At 40.7% G+C, this 19,079-nt stretch overlaps 2 protein-coding genes across 2 annotated transcripts; one reads left to right on the top strand and one right to left on the bottom strand.

Annotated features, from left to right (window-relative positions):
* The first annotated feature begins 760 nt into the window (after nucleotides 1-760).
* On the top strand, nucleotides 761-11,568 carry asb2a.1 (ankyrin repeat and SOCS box containing 2a, tandem duplicate 1). Its single transcript, XM_051409138.1, is given in 11 exon segments — nucleotides 761-1,306; nucleotides 1,452-1,778; nucleotides 1,973-2,083; nucleotides 4,580-4,749; nucleotides 4,835-4,990; nucleotides 7,301-7,546; nucleotides 8,409-8,533; nucleotides 8,535-8,581; nucleotides 8,763-9,345; nucleotides 9,420-9,573; nucleotides 10,364-11,568. Coding segments are annotated over 10 exon segments (2,034 nt in total). The 5' UTR covers nucleotides 761-1,306; nucleotides 1,452-1,476; the 3' UTR covers nucleotides 10,504-11,568.
* Nucleotides 11,569-11,989: 421 nt separating this feature from the next.
* Nucleotides 11,990-14,899, bottom strand: si:dkey-85n7.8 (COX8 domain-containing protein). The gene is made up of 2 exons (XM_051409252.1): nucleotides 13,834-14,899; nucleotides 11,990-12,389 (listed from the first exon to the last, which is right to left on the bottom strand). Exons 1-2 carry the CDS (start codon nucleotides 13,960-13,962, stop codon nucleotides 12,276-12,278), a joined length of 243 nt encoding a protein of 80 aa, XP_051265212.1. The 5' UTR covers nucleotides 13,963-14,899; the 3' UTR covers nucleotides 11,990-12,275.
* Nucleotides 14,900-19,079: the final 4,180 nt, after the last annotated feature.

The raw sequence follows: 19,079 nt of genomic DNA, 5'->3' as shown, positions 1-19,079 counted from the left end.
AGCACAACTTTTAATCATAAATGTGTTTAGACTGCACTGATTACATTTGAACTTGATCTGATAAATTCCCTAGAAAGAGTTTGTTCAAATACAACGTGCGCAAATCACCAAAAATTACCACGAAATTCAAAATGGACGACTTCCTGTTGGGTTTCGGTTATGGGTCCAAGAGGCTTTTTTGTTTGTCCCATCATGATACACATGCCTACCAATTTTCATATATGTTCGTCTTACGTGTCTTGGGGGCCCATTCAGGGAACCAAAACAATACCTTAGCCTTCACCACGACTGAATTTTGTGCAAAGTTTCATGAGGTTTCAGGCATGTTTAGCCCCCCAAAAAATTTTCAAATGTTAACAAAAAGGCAGTTTTCGCAACGTTGCCATGGCATCGTGGTTCTACGCAAATTGTTGAGATTCATAAGATGTCATCGTCATCATCCTATGGAACTTCTGACAGAATTTCAGCTGGATCTGATCAATCTGCTGAAAGATATACATAAAAGTGTAAAAATGACATTTCCTTTCACCACTAGATGGGGCTCTCACTATTACTGAATATTATCACATAGATGTGTTCAGGGCGGGACTCATATCAGACAAGTGAAGTGTGGAGCCGATTGGACAATGTACACTCAAATTATAGCAAACCCGTGTTTTGTGGCGGTACATCAAAATTTCCCGCCACACCACGGACACAACCACTTATCACATTCATCACATATCATCAACAATGTGTTTTGCATTTTATAATGAATTTCAGCTGGATCTGATCATCCTGCTAGAAGTAGAACATGAAAGTATAAAACGTGATACTTCCTGTTGCCACTAGGTGGGGCTCTCACTATTATTGAATATTATTACATAGACGTGTTCAGGGCGGGACTGAAGTGAACATGTGAAGTGTCCTTGCGATCGGATCATGTACGCAGACGTTATGACAAATCCCTCTTTCATGGCAAAGGTTTCGAAATTGGATGCCACAAATCTGAAGTTGATGCTTCGCACGATTTGTGCTCGAGCCCTAATTAAAGACTTGTAAGAGGACAAGTATGTGTTCTGTTTTCAACATCTGTACTACAAGCAACCATTCTGCCGAAAGTCACCAGTCATCTACTAGTAATATATTTTATATAATAATATTATGTGAACTAAATGATTTCTGAAAGAAAATGCAATAATTATTCCAACCAGCAGGGAGCCATAATACCTACATGAGAAAGGTCTGAGGAGGGAGTTCTGTGGATGGACTTCACACACACTGGACCTTTTAAAGAAACAGACCAACAATATACTCACTAAACTCTGTTAGTGCCTCCCACAGGTTGCACATTTCATTACATCTTACTCTTCTGTGTCATTTGTTGTTGCCTTTGGTCAGACAAATACGTCATCATCCTCCAGAAAGTAAGAATTCTTTACAGCAATTTGTTTTTCTTCTGTTTGTTTCAGCCAGTGAACTCATCAAAGTGCCATCATGGCAGCCGCCAGTCTCTCTCGCTCTGGATCAGCCGCTCTGACCTTTGAGGATTACTCTCTCTATAATAACCTGAGTGATGAAGAGCTAGTGCAGGTTGCCATCGAGCGCAGTCTGACCGACGCGCAAGGCTACACTGCTGCTGTCGCTACCTCACCCCCTCACCCCCTTGACAGCAACAGCCTGAACCCTACAGCCAGAAACCACCACCACCAAAGCCACAGCTCCCATAATCCACCTCCAGACCAGACTGCCGCCCACTACAGTTCTCCAAATCCTCCAAGTGAAACGCCTCCTGATCCGTATGTCAGAGTTTTGTTTTCTTCCTGTGTCTTGATGAAACTCAAGTATTTACTTTTATTGCATATGTTTACTTTTTAAGTCACTAAAACCAGTCCAGCAGTCCTAGTTTAAGTTTTAGTATGATTCCTCTGAACATGGTCTCAGGTCTAGCTTTGCGCTCTGATTGGTTGTTGTCTTGGCATTGTTGTGGCAGGAAGACGTTTGATGGGACAATCAGTCACTTCATGACAGGTTCTGGGAAGAGGATGATGGCGTATCGCAGGGCCGACGGCAGTTTGGTCCACATCGTTCCAGAACCTGAAGAGTGAGTCAAGTTCTGTGTAAATCATCATCATTATCAGTGGCTCTCCATGTTCAGGAATTTTGGCTAGTGTAAACTTAGATATATATTTAGACTGTTTTTCTGCTATCGATCTGCATCAGTTAACTTCAATCATTTCTTCATCGAAGCCATCAACCTGTCTATTAGACCCGATCCCAACTAGGCTGCTTAAAGAAGTTGTTCCCTTAATTGGCACTTCTTTACTGGATATGATTAATCTTTCTTTATTATCAGGATATGTACCACAGTCATTTAAAGTAGCTGTAATTAAACCCCTTCTTAAAAAGCCCACTCTTGACCCAGGGCTTTAAGCCAACTATAGACCAATCTCTAACCTCCCCTTCTTCTCTTAAGATTCTGGAGAAAGTAGTCGCCAAAGAGTTGTGTGACTTTCTACACAACAATAGTTTATTTGAGGATTTTCAGTCAGGATTTAGAGTTCATCACAGCACAGAGACAGCTCTGGTTAAAGTTAATAATGACCTTCTGATTGCTTCTGACAATGGACTTGTCTCTGTACTTGTATTATTAGATCTTAGTGCTGCATTTGACACCATTGACCATAATATTCTTTTACAGAGACTTGAGCATCAAATTGGCATTAAAGGAACCACACTAAGCTGGTTTAAGTCATATTTATCAGATCGTTCGCAGTTTGTAAATGTTAACGATGAATCTTCAATAAATACTACAGTTGGTCATGGAGTTCCACAAGGTTCTGTACTTGGACCAATACTATTTACTTTATACATGCTCCCTTTAGGCAACATTATCAGGAATCACTCCATTAACTTTCACTGTTATGCAGATGATACGCAGTTATATCTATCGATCAAGCCCGATGAGATTAATCAATTATCTAAATTACAAACATGTCTTAAGGACATAAAATCCTGGATGAGCTGCAATTTTCCGATGTTAAACTCAGAAAAAAATTAAATTCTTGTTCTTGGCCTCAAAAACCTTAGAGACTCACTGTCTAAAGATATAGTTACTCTAGATGGCATTACCTTGGCCTCTAGCACCACTGTCAAGAATCTTGGCGTTATCTTTGATCAGGATTTGTCTTTTAACTCCCACATGAAGGAGACCTCTAGGACCGCCTTCTTTCATTTACGTAATATTACAAAAATTAGACATATCCTATCACAGACAGATGCAGAAAAACTAATCCATGCATTTGTTACTTCAAGGCTGGATTACTGCAACTCTTTATTATCAGGTTGCCCCAATAAGTCCATTAAAACGCTCCAATTAATTCAGAATGCTGCAGCACGAGTACTGACAGGAACTATAAAAAGAGATCACATCTCTCCTGTACTAGCTTCTCTGCACTGGCTCCCTGTAAAATGTAGAATAGAATTTAAAATCCTCCTCCTCACCTATAAAGCTCTTCATGGTCAGGCCCCTTCATATCTTAAAGAGCTCATAGTACCCTATTACCCCTCTAGAACACTACGTTCTCTGAATGCTGGGCTACTTGTGGTTCCTATAGTCTCTAAAAGTAGAACAGGAGCCAGAGCCTTCAGTTACCAAGCTCCTCTCCTGTGGAACCAGCTTCCAGCTGTGGTTCGGGGGGCAGACACCCTCACCACATTCAAGAGTAGGCTTAAGACATTCCTCTTTGATAAAGCTTATAGTTAGGGCTGGATCAGGTGAGTCCTGAACCATCCCTTAGTTATGCTGCTATAGGCCTAGACTATCGGGGGATTTCCCATGGTGCACTGAGCTCCTCTCTTCCTCTCTCTTTCTGCAACATATTCATGTCCCATTAATGCATGTTACTAACTTCACTTCTTCCCCGGAGTTCTTGTGCTTTCTCGTCTCGAAGGTTCTTATTGATCCTGGTGGAGCCTCCTGCCATGGTCCTGCTAGATTGCCATTGCCAATACTGTTGTTGCTGTGCACCTGTCTGTGTCTCTCTCTCTCTCTCTCTCACCCCAACTGGTCGAGGCAGACAACCACCCACCTAGAGCCGAAGGATCTGTCCTAGGGTTCTGCCTTTTAACAGGCAGTTTTTCCTTGCCCTTGTCACCAAGTGCTTGCTCATGGTGGTACTGTTGGGTCTCTGTAAATGTTTTAAAGAGTTCGGTCTAGACCTACTCTATTTGAAAAGTGTCCTGAGATAACTTCTGTTATGAATTGGCGCTATACAAATTTTCAAAAAATTTAAATGAATTGAATTGAATAAAATTAAATAAAATAGAGTTTTTATTCACACTGGATCAAGTAGTAATGAATAATAATATTGTTCAAAAAAGAACAACTATTTTTGCAATTTTCATTCTCCCATAATTTCATTGCAAAAAACTGCCTGAAGTCACGACAACAACCTGAAGTTACGACAACAAGCATTGTTAGAATAACTGAAATCAGGAATGTTAGGCCACAACAATCCCAAACAAAGCCTGTGATATCGTAGAGGGAGTGATATATCAGACAGGTGTGACAGGTAGCTGATGGGTTTTATTCCCACAGGGAGGAGGAGCCTCTGTTCAAAGCAATTCGTGTTGGTGATGCAAACAAAGTGAAAGCGCTGGTGACATGCTCAGGAACAAACCTGATGCTACCGAATAAACCAGGTTGGCTCGCCATTCATCAGGCGGCATGGTATGGCCAGGACACTTGTCTGAGAGTGCTGCTGTCAGGTAGATATACAATATAAATATATAAGATATTCTGATATATGCACACACAAAGAAATCACAGTCCTCTGTCTGTTTCTGTGCTCAGCTCAGCCAGGGATGATCAACAAGCGAACGGAGCGCGGTGAGTCAGCATTGCTAGTTGCCATCAGCAAAGAGCGGCTGCAGTGTATTGAGGTACTGCTGGAGAGAGGAGCTGACCCAGACATCCCAAACTACGACCGAGAGACTCCGCTCTACAAAGGTAAAAATGGAAGTTGAATTTTTTTTAAATTAAATTTTATTTGTATAGTGCCAATTCATAACAGAAATTATCTCAGGACACTTTTCAAATAGAGCAGGTCTAGACCGAACACTTTATAACATTATTTACAGAGACCAACAGTACCACCATGAGCAAGACCTTGGCGACAAGGGCAAGGAAAAACTGCCTTTTAAAAGGCAGAAACCTAGGACAGATCCTCCGGCTCTAGGTGGGTGGTTGTCTGTCTCAACCAGTTAGGATGTGAGAGAGACAGAGAGAGAGAGAGAGAGACAGAGAGACAGACAGACAGACAGGTGCACAGCAACAACAGTATTGGCAATGGCAATCTAGCAGAACCATGGCAGGAGGCTCCACCAGGATCGATAAGAACCTGCGAGACGAGAAAGCACAAGAACTCTGGGGAAGAAGTGAAGTTAGTAACATGCATTAATGGGACATGAATGAGTGCAGAAAGAGAGAGGAAGAGAGAAGCTCAGTGCACCATGGGAAATCCCCTGATAGTCTAGGCCTATAGCAGCATAACTAAGGGATGGTTCAGGACTCACCTGATCCAGCCCTAACTATAAGCTTTATCAAAGGGGAATGTCTTAAGCCTACTCTTGAATGTGGTGAGGGTGTCTGCCCCCCGAACCACAACTGGAAGCTGGTTCCACAGGAGAGGAGCTTGGTAACTGAAGGCTCTGGCTCCTGTTCTACTTTTAGAGACTATAGGAACCACAAGTAGCCCAGCATTCAGAGAACGTAGTGTTCTAGAGGGGTAATAGGGTACTATGAGCTCTTTAAGATATGAAGGGGCCTGACCATGAAGAGCTTTATAGGTGAGGAGGAGGATTTTAAATTCTATTCTACATTTTACAGGGAGCCAGTGCAGAGAAGCTAGTACAGGAGAGATGTGATCTCTTTTTCTAGTTCCTGTCAGTACTCATGCTGCAGCGTTCTGAATTAATTGGAGTGTTTTAATGGACTTATTGGGGCAACCTGATAATAAAGAGTTGCAGTAATCCAGCCTTGAAGTAACAAATGCATGGATTAGTTTTCCTGCACCTGTCTGTGATAGGATGTGTCTAATTTTTGTAATATTACGTAAATGAAAGAAGGCAGTCCTGGAGGTCTGCTTTATGTGGGAGTTAAATGACAAATCCTGATCAAAGATAACTCCAGGATTCCTGACAGTGGTGCTAGGGGCCAAGGTAATGCCATCTAGAGTAACTATATCTTTAGACAGTGAGTCTCTAAGGTGAAGTGATGTCAGCATCCCAACAAACTGATTGGCATAACATCACAGCATCAGAGCCACAGTTCATCTGACATCACACGCACATGTAGTTTACTGGAGGAGGACAAGGTCTCCAAATTTTGGATGAAAATAAACCTCCAATATTCTCAGGACACAAAATTATGTTTTACTGCTTACCTTTATCCAAACATTTTTAAATAGGACTTTATTGGAATTTCTCTGCAGTAGAGGACAAAACTGAATACCAATCCAAAACCTATTATCAGAGTATCTGCCCCAAACACTTTCGCTCTCCATCCAGACCAACCTTCTGGACCTCCCACCAGTCTGGTGTTCTGTGTTGTCATACTGCCGGACCCTTCAGCAGAGACAGTGAACCACCAGATCTTTTTCTCTCCCCTACATGAACTGGTAGTCTGAGGGTACTCAGGGTCTCCCTGATCTCATCTGGCCTCATGGGGTACAGTCTGTGTCAGAACCTTGTAGCCTCACCACTGGAGTACCTCAGGGTTCTGTTCTGGTTCCCCTTCTCTTCCTCAGTGGATGTCTAATAATAATAATAATAATAATAATATTTTATGGTAACAGAAACAGTAAAGGAATGATCAGTAAAAAACTATAAACTCACCTGTTCAGACTGAAACATCTACATCTCTTATTGTTTCTAAATGTAGCACATTTGAAGAATTGTATGTACTGGTATGAACAATTGATGGGTTGTATCTTCATGGTCAGGGTTAACCCTAACCCTAGCCTCAGATAAATAAAAGTAATGTAATGATCTGCTTCTGATATTAAACTCAGAATATCCACTAAACTTCCCCACACCTGCAATCAGGTACCTGTTGATACCAAATATGCTGAGTTCTGATTTAGAATGACGGTTCAGTGTCTTTGTGATTATATCTCCAAAGGTCTTAAAAAGTAAAAATAAACCCCAGAAGGAAATCTTTTTTCTGATAAGCTGTCATTTGGATTTAGCAAAGCTGGAGGAGATAGTTTGGGTGGTCTGTTCCTTTAATAAACTTAAGTCTTTCTTTCTTATTCTGCAGCCTGTGAGAGGAACAGTGCTGCGATGGTGGCGGCACTGTTGAACCATGGTGCGGCAGTTAACACTCACTGTATTCAGGGTTGGACTGCCCTGCAGGAAGCTGTGTGCAGGAACAACATGGAGATCTGTGAGATGCTGCTGAAGGCTGGAGCCAAACACAACCTCACCAACATGTACGGCATCTCACCGCTCTTCACTGCGGCTCAGAGCGGGCAGCTCGCTGCGCTGCGCTTCCTCCTCAAACATGGTATGAGGAGGATCTAAGCATCCAAATATTCTCTGAAAACGTACTGCTCAATGTATATGTATTTATTGTATAAAGAGCAACTTAAAATCATGAAACACATCCATCCACATCCACTTTATGATATGTATCTATATTTTCTGACAGACTTGAGATACAGTTCAGTGTATTTGGGGTAAAAGTATATACACTGGAAATAAGGGAACACCTGGAACAGACTTTAGTCCCTGGTTCCTCTGATTGTAACACAACTAAAGTTATTCAAAAGGTTCTTTTTTTCCTGAAAAAGTGATGTCACGATATATTGACACACCTTTGAATGTCACTGTCAGTCACATCCTGGCCAGCTGGCTCCCTTGGTGCTCCTATAGGCAGTTGCGCACCGTCTCAACTCCGAAAACCTTGACGCACATTTTCAGTTCAAACTCACGAAACGGCACAGTTGATTTCTCTCCTCAAATGTTCTCAGAAGTGAATGTATGACAAATTAATGAAAAACTTCTGGTTGTTGGTCTATTTATTGTGATTGCTCCAGTCCTTTGCATTGTGGGATACGGTAAGAGAGTTAGACTGGTCTGACGCATACTGGACATTTTTTAGAATCAGTAAGACGTGGGTACTTTTGGCATACGGCAGATTTGACTTTTACTTGTATACTGGATAGTACACTTGTGTAGTACAGCAGTGGGTTTTCAACACAGCCTTCTTCTCCTGTGCTAACTACTGTTGCTACAAGCTAAAACCTTTATAAGTGCTCATTCAGAACTTGTTTTCATTTTGTCTGATATTGTCTCTGCCACGTTCAGAATGTGTCCTTTAGAAAAGGACTGACCCCTGACCCCTGACCCTTCCTGTGACCCTGCAGGTGCAGATATTAACAGTCAGGCTGCTGACGGAGCCACCGCTCTGTATGAAGCCGCTAAAAATGGACACGAAGAAGTTGTGGAGCTCCTCCTCTCTCAGAAGGCGGACGCCAACAAACCTGGAAAGACAGGGATTATTACCGCTCCACATCGCCGCCCAGAGAGGAAGTGACACGTACGTTCACTGTCTGTGTGGAGTCAGAACAAACATTTTATTGGTATAAAGGAGTGACAATACAGTATTACACTAATATATTGTTGTAGGAAATATTAATAATAATAATAAACAAATAAATATTGATCCGGGCAAACTGAAGTTATTCTGATCTAATTCCTGTGATGTTTCCTGTTTGCAGCATTGTCTCCATGTTGATCCAGGCCACCAGTAAGACCAGAGTCTGCCGGACTGGTATCAGTCCACTCCATCTTGCCGCTGAACGTAACCGTGACGACATCCTAGAGACTCTGATCGAGGCCGGCTTCGACGTCAACGCTCAGCTGTCTGTAGAACGATCAAAGCTATATGAGGACCGGCGCAGCACGGCGCTCTACTTCTCTGTCATTAACAACAACATCGACGCTGTGCGCATGCTGCTGGCAGCTGGCGCCAACCCGAACCTGGACGTGTTCAGGCCGCTGATGGTGGCGGCGAGGCTGGGCTGCATCCAGACCGTCACCTTGCTGGTGGAGCACGGTGCTGACATCAACGCCTGCATCCCCACACACCCCACCACCTTCCCCGCCGTTTACATGTTCTCTATGAAGTACCTGCCCATGTTCAAGTACCTACTGGACCACGGAGGCCACGCTCTCTCCTGCTTTGACTGTATCTATGGCAACCAACCTCATCCACCAGTCGAAACCAGCAGATTAGTGAGGGGTCACCTACGCTACAGTGACAGCAACTTGACAGACACGCAACAAATTAGAGGCGTTCAGGTGAATTTAAATGAGTCATCAAGAATGATGTGATTGATTATTCTGTTACTGATTGATTATTCTGTGACTGACAGTTCTGTGAGATGATCTCAGCCCCCAGTATCTGTCGGTGGGCGGGGCCAATCATTGATGTCCTATTGGACTACGTTGGTCATGTGCCTCTCTGCTCCAGACTGATGGAACACCTGAACAGTTACTCCGACTGGAGCGTGATCAAGGACAAAGCAGGTGAGTCAATAACTGATAATAAACTGGTAATTGATCAAGTGGTCCACCAGCATGCATCAGTGAAAAAAAGATTTCCAGTGATGTTACAGGTCTGTATAATATTTTACAGTGATGTTACTGGTTAGTGATGTCACTGGTATGTGTAATAGTTTCCAGTGATGTTACTGGTTTGTGTAATAGTTTCCAGTGATGTTACCGGTCTGTGTAATAGTTTCCAGTGATGTTACTGGTTAGTGATGTTACCAGTCTGTGTAATAGTTTCCAGTGATGTTACTTGTTAATGATGTTACTGGTTTGTGTAATAGTTTCCAGTGATGTCACCGGTCTGTGTAATAGTTTCAAATGATGTTACTGGTTTGTGTAATAGTTTCCAGTGATGTTACTGGCTTAGTGATGTTACCAGTCTGTGTAATAGCTTCTAGATCATAAACAACCGATCAGAGCTTTTATCTGAATTCACAGATTTACAGATTTACACTTTCTTAATAAGTTTATCAGTTAGTTAATCAGTCAATCAGCCCGGCAGGTAATCCGTAAGTCAACCTGTTACTTAACCAGCCAGTTAGTTTATTAGTTAATTCATCAGTTAGTTAGTCAACCAGTTAATTCATCAGTTAATCAGTTAGTTAGTCAACCAGCTAATTCATCAGTTAGTTAGTCAACAGGTTAATTTATCAGTTAATCAGTTAGTTAGTTAACCAGTTAATTCAGTGATGTTACTGGTTAGTGATGTTACCGGTCTGTGTAATAGTTTGCAGTGATGTTACTGGTTTGTGTGATTTTCTTCCAGCTCCTCCGCGGCCTCTCCTTCAGCTCTGCAGATTGCAGATAACAGAGCTGGTTGGATGTCAGCTGGTGAAGAAGTTACCACTGCCTGGAAGTCTGATCCGCTTCCTGAAACACCAGGAGGGACCTGTGGATGACTGCTGAATGCATATTATGTGAAAAAGTAAACAAAATCGCTGAAATAAAACAGAGAGTGTGGCAGACAATATCAGACTGACTGAATGTGGAAGTAGCCTAAAAATAAACCTTTATTTTACTATCCACTGCTTTAAACTGAAACTGTCATAATTAAATCATTCAAGGAGTTACTGTCCTTTACACAAATGAACAGTTGTACATTTAAAGTGGAGGTTCATATGTTACTCAGAAAACTGGTTTATTTGCTTTATGAAGTCAAATTAAAACAAAGTTTGGAATATTTCTGAGCGTGTTAAATAAATTAATTCGATTTTTGAAGTGAGTTGACAGACTAATTATTCATTACTTGCAGCTTTAAATATCATATGCCTTTACATATATATTCTTGATGAACACAATATACAAGTAACAATAATTATAGTCACAGTCTTAAAATGATAACAGTACTTAACTGAATGGCAGTAGTCCTACCTGTAGTATTTGAATGCAGTCTAACGAAAATAATGCAAATACAGACATAAAATGGAATTAGTGTAAAACCACACCGTGGTTTCTGATATAGTGACTGCTGACTGAAAGAACAGGAACAGGATTAATGAATCCCTGTTGTTAGTCTGGTCTGGATCAGGCTGCACAGAATAAATCTCAATGTGTCCAACTCTTCCTCACAGGTTAGTTAATGATGTTACTGAGTCAATGTCAGCAGATTGTGTCTGTAGATTGAAGAGAATCAGAGTCTCACTGATGGGGGAAATAAAGGTTTTACTTCCTTAAAACAGCCTTTTTTTTAATGGAGTTTGGTGTGACAGTGTGGAGCAGAGGGGATTTAAACCTTAATAATTCCCATAAACTGAACTCACCTACCTTTGAATAATGAATGATGAACAGACAGTTTCACTACTCAGTAGGTGTCCTACATCAGGAATGAATGGACATCCTGCAGCCAGTCAGAAGGAAATATTCACCCAGACAGTATAAACTCATATGAACTTCTATCAATCATCAGTTTTCCTGCATTATTACTGCTGTTTACCCGTTAACATATCTTTATTAAAGTCGGGTTGAAAAAGATTCTGTTTTGTTTTCATGCTGTTTGTTGTCACTATAAACGTTTGTTCACTGATTCAGCAGATTTTTACTTTCAAACTCTCAACATGTTTTACAGGTTGCAGTTTGTTCAATTAAATTATTTTATCTTTCAAACATGATGAAGATGATGTTCGTCTTCCTCTCAGCTCAGAATTTTTAATCACGTTGTCTCTGTGGGAACTGGTTTTCTCAAACAGGAAGTGATTAACTCTGTAAATCCAACAGAACAAACTAAACAAACAGAGATGTTTCCTGCTCGAACACAAACACACAAACTGAAGCTGTATTTTTAAACATACAAACACTTCCTGTTTCTGCAGAACAACCAGAGAGAAGAGAGGAAGAAAGTCGACCATCCAACATCCAGCTCACTGTGCTGGAAACAATAAGATAAAAGAACACGTGGAGACAGACATTTTATTTTGAAATGTATACATAATAGATATTTATGATGTCATAATAAATAAGAAGCTTCAGTTTCATTAAAAGTCAAACGTGTTCAGACTTTTATTTTGTAAATACTGCAGATTTCAATTTAAAATCATTGAATTTATTGATTTCAGTTTTGAGTAAAATTTAATATTGATAATTACATATGAAATACTCTTCAGATACGCTGATCACTGTGTGTAGAATTTAATATTTTGTATTAATCAGTGAACAGCTGTTGGGGTGGAAGATGAAGATGTTCAGGTCTTGGGACTCTGTCGTGATCTCTGGCGGTACTCTGGCAGGTGATGAAGGATCCAGGCAGCTGGAGTCAACATGGCCACCGCAAACACAGACATGACAAAGAAACTTTGCTGCCAGAGACCAAAAAAAAACAAAACAACCGATCAGAGCTTTTATCTGAATTCACAGATTACAGATTTACACTTTCTTAATTAGTTAATCAGTTAGTTAATCAGTAAATCAGCCCGGAAGTTAATCAGTTAGTAAACCTGTTACTTCACCAGCCAGTTAGTTTATTAGTTAATTCATCAGTTAGTTATATAGGCCTAGACTATCGAGGGATTTCCTATGATGCACTGAGCTCCTCTCTTCCTCTCTCTCTCTTTTTGCACTCATTCATGTCCCATTAATGCATGTTACTAACTTCACTTCGTCCCGGAGTTCTTGTGCTTTCTCGTCTTGCAGGTTCTCATGGATCCTGGTGGAGCCTCCTGCCATGGTCCTGCTTGACTGCCATTGCTAATATCACTGATATTAGTGTTATTATTACTATTATTAATAACATTATTACAACAGTTACTATTATTACTATTGTCACTGCTCATTGTTCCCAACCGTTGCTGTTGTTGTCATCATCATCTTCTTCATGTTCATCATCATCAGTCACTACTATTAGTGTAGTTGTTGCTGCTGTTGTTGCTGTGCACCTGTCTGTCTGTCTATCTCTCTGTCTCTCTGTCTCTCACCCCAACTGGTCGAGGCAGACAACCACCCACTTGGAGCCGGAGGATCTGTCCTAGGTTTCTGCCTCTTAAAAGGAAATGTTCCTTGCCCCTGTCTCCAAGGTCTTGCTCATGGTGGTACTGTTGGGTCTCTGTAAATAATGTTTTAAAGAGTTCGGTCTAGACCTGCTCTATTTGAAAAGTGTCCTGAGATAACTTCTGTTATGAATTGGCGCTATACAAATAAAATTGAATTGAATTGAATTGAATTACTCAACCAAAAAATTAATCAGTTAATCAGTTAGTTAGTCAACCAGTTAATTCATCAGTTAATCAGTTAGTCAATCAATCCATCAGTTAATTCACCAGTTAGTCAGTCAACCAGTTAATCCATCAGTTAGTTAGTCAACCTGTTAATTAATCAGTGAGTCAACAAGTTAATTCATCAGTTTTTCAGTTAACCAGTTAATTAGTCAGTTAATCAGTTAGTTACTCAACCAACCAATTAATTCATCAGTTAATCTGTTAGTTAGTCAACCTGTTAATTCATCAGTTAGTCAACCAGTTAATTCATCAGTTAGTCATCCAGTTAATTCATCAGTTAATCAGTTAGTTCGTAAACCAGTTAATTCATCAGTTAGTTTGTCAACCTGTTAATTCATCAGTTAGTTAGTCAACCAACCAGTTAATTCACAAGTTATTCAGTCAACAAGTTAATTCATCAGTTAGTTAGTCAACCTGTTAATTCATCAGTGAATCAATACTTTCAGAGATACATTGTGGTTGTGATCTTGTTTCTGTGTTACTTAAGTTAATCAGTTAGTGAATCAGGTTATCAATATCTTAGACTCACCGCGGCTCCGATCTTGTTGCGAGGGGGTTTGCTGTAGATCATCTTCTTTGTCTCCTTCAGGATTTCACTCGGACGAGTCAGAGTCGACACAGGAACATTTCCCATCTTCCTCAGAACGACACTGACCATCGTCACAGCAACCAACACCTGCTCACTGAGCAGCACCTGTCGGACTGTGATTGGCTGCTGAGATAATGTTTGTTCTGTTTGTTGATGATGATGATGATGATGATGGTGGTGGTGATGATGTGTTCACTTTGAGCCCCACAGTCAGAATGCATCTGGAGTCTGAAGACCACAGGAGGAGTTAGAGGAGGAGGAGGAAGCATAAGGGAAGGAGGAGGAGGAGGAGGAGGAGGAGGAGGAGGAGGAGGAAGCAGAAGGGGACGAGGGTGTGCTGGAGGGCCCAGCTAGTTGAACAGTCAGAAAGTTGTTAAATGATCAGAGACAGAAAATGTGACCAAAACTGGACAAATAAAAGTGACAGAAAAATGTTCTGAATGTATCAAAAGTCAGTAAGCAGTAAACAGTAAACAGGCAGTAAACAGGCAGTAAACAGTAAAAATAAGGAAACACGAAAAAGTAAACAGTCAGTAAACATTAAACAGTCAGGAAACAGTCAGGAAACGGTAAACAGTCAGGAAACAATCAGTAGACAGTCAGGAAACAGTAAACAGTCAGGAAACGGTAAACAGTTAGTAAACAATCAGTAGACAGTCAGGAAACAGTCAGTAAACGGTAAACAGTTAGTAAACATTAAACAGTCAGGAAACAGTCAGAAAACGGTAAACAGTTAGTAAACATTAAACAGTCAGGAAACAGTCAGTAAACGGTAAACAGTGAGAGCAGCTCAACAATACAGCTGATTAGATTTTGTGTGCAGAACAAACAGCTGATGGAAGATGAAGAGAGTTGATGTGTTTGATGTCAGAAACAGACCTGCTGGTTAAAATCTGTTCACTGTCAGACTGCAGTACTGTGTGTAGTACTGTATGTAGTACTGTGTGTAGTACTGTATGTAGTACTGTGTGTAGTAATGTGTGTAGTACTGTGTGTAGTACTGTATGTAGTACTGTGTGTAGTACTGTATGTAGTTGGTATAATGTGTGTAGTACTGTGTGTAGTACTGTATGTAGTACAGTGAGAACTGTATGTAGTACTGTGTGTAGTACTGTATGTAGTACTGTGTGTATTACTGTGTGTAGTACTGTATGTAGTACAGTGTGTAGTACTGTGTGTAGTACTGTGAGACTGTATGTAGTACTGTGTGTAGTACTGTGTATAGTACTGTGTGTAGTACTGTGTGTGGTACTGTAATAGTACTGTGTGTAGTACTGTGTGAACTGTATGTAGTACTGTATGTAGTACTGTGTGTAGTACTGTGTGTAGTACTGTATGTAGTACTGTATGTAGTACTGTGTGTAGTACTGTGTGTAGTACTATGTGAACTGTATGTAGTACAGTATGTAGTATTAGATCTTAGTGCTGCATTTGACACCATTGACCATACAATTCTTTTAGAGAGACTTGAGCATCAAATCTGCATTAAAGCAACCGCACTAAGCTGGTTTAAGTCATATTTATCAGATCGCTCGCAGTTTGTACATGTTAACGATGAATCTTCAATAAATACTACAGTTAGTCATGGAGTTCCACAGGGTTCTGTACTTGGACCAATTCTATTTACTTTATATATGCTCCCTTTAGGCAACATTATTAAGAATCACTCCATTAACTTTCACTGTTATGCAGATGATACGCAGTTATATCTATCAATCAAACTCAATGAAAGTAATCAATTATCTAAATTAAAAACATGTCTTAAGGACATAAAATCCTGGATGAGCTGCAATTTTCTGATGTTAAACTCAGAAAAAAACGAAATTCTTGTTCTTGGCCCCAAAAACCTTAGAGACTCACTGTCTAAAGATATAGTTACTCTAGATGGCATTACCTTGGCCTCTAGCACCACTGTCAGGAATCTTGGAGTTATCTTTGATCAGGATTTGTCATTTAATTCCCACATAAAGCAGACCTCTAGGACTGCCTTCTTTCATTTACGTAATATTACAAAAATTAGACACATACTATCACAGACAGATGCAGAAAAACTAATCCATGTATTTGTTACTTCAAGGCTGGATTACTGCAACTCTTTATTATCAGGTTGCCCCAATAAGTCCATTAAAACACTCCAATTAATTCAGAACGCTGCAGCACGAGTACTGACAGGAACTAGAAAAAGAGATCACATCTCTCCTGTACTAGCTTCTCTGCATTGGCTCCCTGTAAAATGTAGAATTGAATTTAAAATCCTCCTCCTCACCTATAAAGCTCTTCATGGTCAGGCCCCTTCATATCTTAAAGAGCTCATAGTACCCTATTACCCCTCTAGAACACTACGTTCTCTGAATGCTGGGCTACTTGTGGTTCCTATAGTCTCTAAAAGTAGAACAGGAGCCAGAGCCTTCAGTTACCAAGCTCCTCTCCTGTGGAACCAGCTTCCAGTTGTGGTTCGGGAGGCAGACACCCTCACCACATTCAAGAGTAGGCTTAAGACATTCCTCTTTGATAAAGCTTATAGTTAGGGCTGGATCAGGTGAGTCCTGAACCATCCCTTAGTTATGCTGCTATAGGCCTAGACTATCGGGGGATTTCCCATGGTGCACTGAGCTCCTCCCTTCCTCTCTCTTTCTGCACTCATTCATGTCCCTTTAATGCATGTTACTAACTTCACTTCTTCCCCGGAGTTCTTGTGCTTTCTCGTCTCGCAGGTTCTTATCGATCGGTAGTACTGTATGTAGGACTTTATGTAGTACTTTGTGTAGTACTTTGTGTAGTACTGTGTGTAGTACTGTGTGTAGTACTGTGTGTAGTACTGTATGTAGTACTGTGTGTAGTACTGTAAGAAGTACTGTGTGTAGTACTGTGTGTAGTACTGTATGTAGTACTGTGTGTAGTACTGTGTGTAGTACTGTGTGTAGTACTGTGTGTGAACTGTGTGTAGTACTGTGTGTAGTACTGTGTGTAGTACTGTGTGTAGTACTGGATGTAGTACTGTGTGTAGTACTGTATGTAGTACTGTGTGTAGTACTGTGTGTAGTACTGTGTGTAGTACTGGAGCTGTGTGTAGTACTGTGTGTAGTACTGTCTGTAGCACTGTATGTAGTACTGTGTGTAGTACTGTGTGTAGTACTGTATGTAGTACTTTGTGTAGTACTGTGTGTAGTACTGTATGTCTGTTGTTGCTGTGCACCTGTCTGTCTGTCTGTCTGTCTGTCGCTCTCTCTCTCTCTCTCTCTCTCTCTCTCTCTCTCTCTCTCTCTCTCTCTCTCACCCCAACTGGTCGAGACAGACGACCACCCACCTAGAGCCGGAGGATCTGTCCTAGGTTTCTGCCTTTTAACAGGCAGTTTTTCCTTGCCCTTGTCTCCAAGGTCTTGCTCATGGTGGTACTGTTGGGTCTCTGTAATTAATGTTAAAGAGTTCGGTCTAGACCTGCTCTATTAGGAAAGTGTCCTGAGATAACTTCTGTTATGAATTGGCGCTATACAAATAAAATTGAATTGAATTGAATTGAATTATGTAGTACTTTGTGTAGTACTGTGTGTAGTACTGTGTGTAGTACTGTGTGTAGTACTGTATGTAGTACTGTGTGTAGTACTGTAAGAAGTTCTGTGTGTAGTACTGTGTGTAGTACTTTGTGTAGTACTGTGTGTAGTACTGTGTGTAGTACTGTATGTAGTACTGTGTGTAGTACTGTGTATAGTACAGTGTGTAGTACTGTGTGTAGTACTGTGTGTAGTACTGTATGTAGTACTGTATGTAGTACTGTGTGTAGTACTGTATGTAGTACTGTGTGTAGTACTGTGTGTAGTACTGGATGTAGTACTGTGTGTAGTACTGTGAGAACTGTATATAGTACTTTGTGTAGTACTGTGTGTAGTACTGTATGTAGTACTGTGTGTAGTACTGTGTGTAGTACTGTGTGTAGTACTGTGTGTAGTACTGTGTGTAGTACTGTAAGTAGTACTGTGTGTAGTACTGTGTGTAGTACTATGTGAACTGTATGTAGTACAGTGTGTAGTACTGTGTGTAGTACTGTGTTTAGTACTGTATGTAGTACTGTATGTAGTACTGTGTGTAGTACTGTGTGTAGTACTGTGTTTAGTACTGTGTGTAGTACTGTGTGTAGTACTGTGTGTAGTACTGTGTGTAGTACTGTATGTAGTACTGTGTGTAGTACTGTGTGTAGTACTGGATGTAGTACTGTATGTGACTTTGTGTAGTACTGTGTGTAGTACTGTATGTAGTACTGTATGTAGTACTGTGTGTAGTACTGTAAGAAGTTCTGTGTGTAGTACTGTGTGTAGTACTTTGTGTAGTACTGTGTGTAGTACTGTGTGTAGTACTGTAAGTAGTACTGTGTGTAGTACTGTATGTAGTACTGTGTGTAGTACTGTGTGTAGTACTGGATGTAGTACTGTGTGTAGTACTGTGAAACTGTAGATACTGTGTGTAGAACTGTGTGTAGTACTGTGTGTAGTACTGTGTGTAGTACTGTGTGTAGTACTGTGTGTAGTACTGTGTGTAGTACTGTATGTAGTACTGTGTGTAGTACTGTGTGTAGTACAGTGTGTAGTACTGTGTGTAGTACTGTGTGTAGTACTGTGTGTAGTACTGTGTGTAGTACTGTGTGTACTGTATGTAGTACTGTATGTAGTACTGTGTGTAGTACTGTGTGTAGTACTGTGTGTAGTACTGTGTGTAGTACTGTAAGTAGTACTGTGTGTAGTACTGTGTGTGAGTACTATGTGAACTGTATGTAGTACTGTGTGTAGTACTGTGTGTAGTACTGTGTTTAGTACTGTGTGTAGTACTGTGTGTAGTACTATGTGTAGTACTGTGTTTAGTACTGTGTGTAGTACTGTGTGTAGTACTGTGTGTAGTACTGTGTGTAGTACTGTGTGTAGTACTGTGTGTAGTACAGTGTGTAGTACTGTGTGTAGTACTGTGTGTAGTACTGTGTGTAGTACTGTGTGTAGTACTGTGTGTAGTACTGTATGTAGTACAGTGTGTAGTACTGTGTGTAATACTGTGTGTAGTACTGTGTGTAGTACTGTGTGTAGTACTGTGTGTAGTACTGTGTGTAGTACAGTGTGTAGTACTGTGTGTAGTACTGTGTGTAGTACTGTGTGTAGTACTGTGTGAACTGTATGTAGTACTGTATGTAGTACTGTGTGTAG

This window comes from Dicentrarchus labrax, unplaced genomic scaffold (assembly GCF_905237075.1).
Source record: "Dicentrarchus labrax unplaced genomic scaffold, dlabrax2021, whole genome shotgun sequence".
Taxonomy (NCBI): Eukaryota; Metazoa; Chordata; class Actinopteri; family Moronidae; genus Dicentrarchus; species Dicentrarchus labrax.
This window is presented reverse-complemented; position numbering and strand designations above follow the sequence as displayed.

Bases quoted from the DNA above. Each gene is read 5' to 3' on its own strand.
- si:dkey-85n7.8 (XM_051409252.1), bottom strand. From the start codon at position 13,962: ATGGTCAGTGTCGTTCTGAGGAAGATGGGAAATGTTCCTGTGTCGACT. The intron at 12,390-13,833 runs GTGAGTCTAAGA...GGTCTCTGGCAG, and splicing joins GCAACAAGATCGGAGCCGCG to CAAAGTTTCTTTGTCATGTC.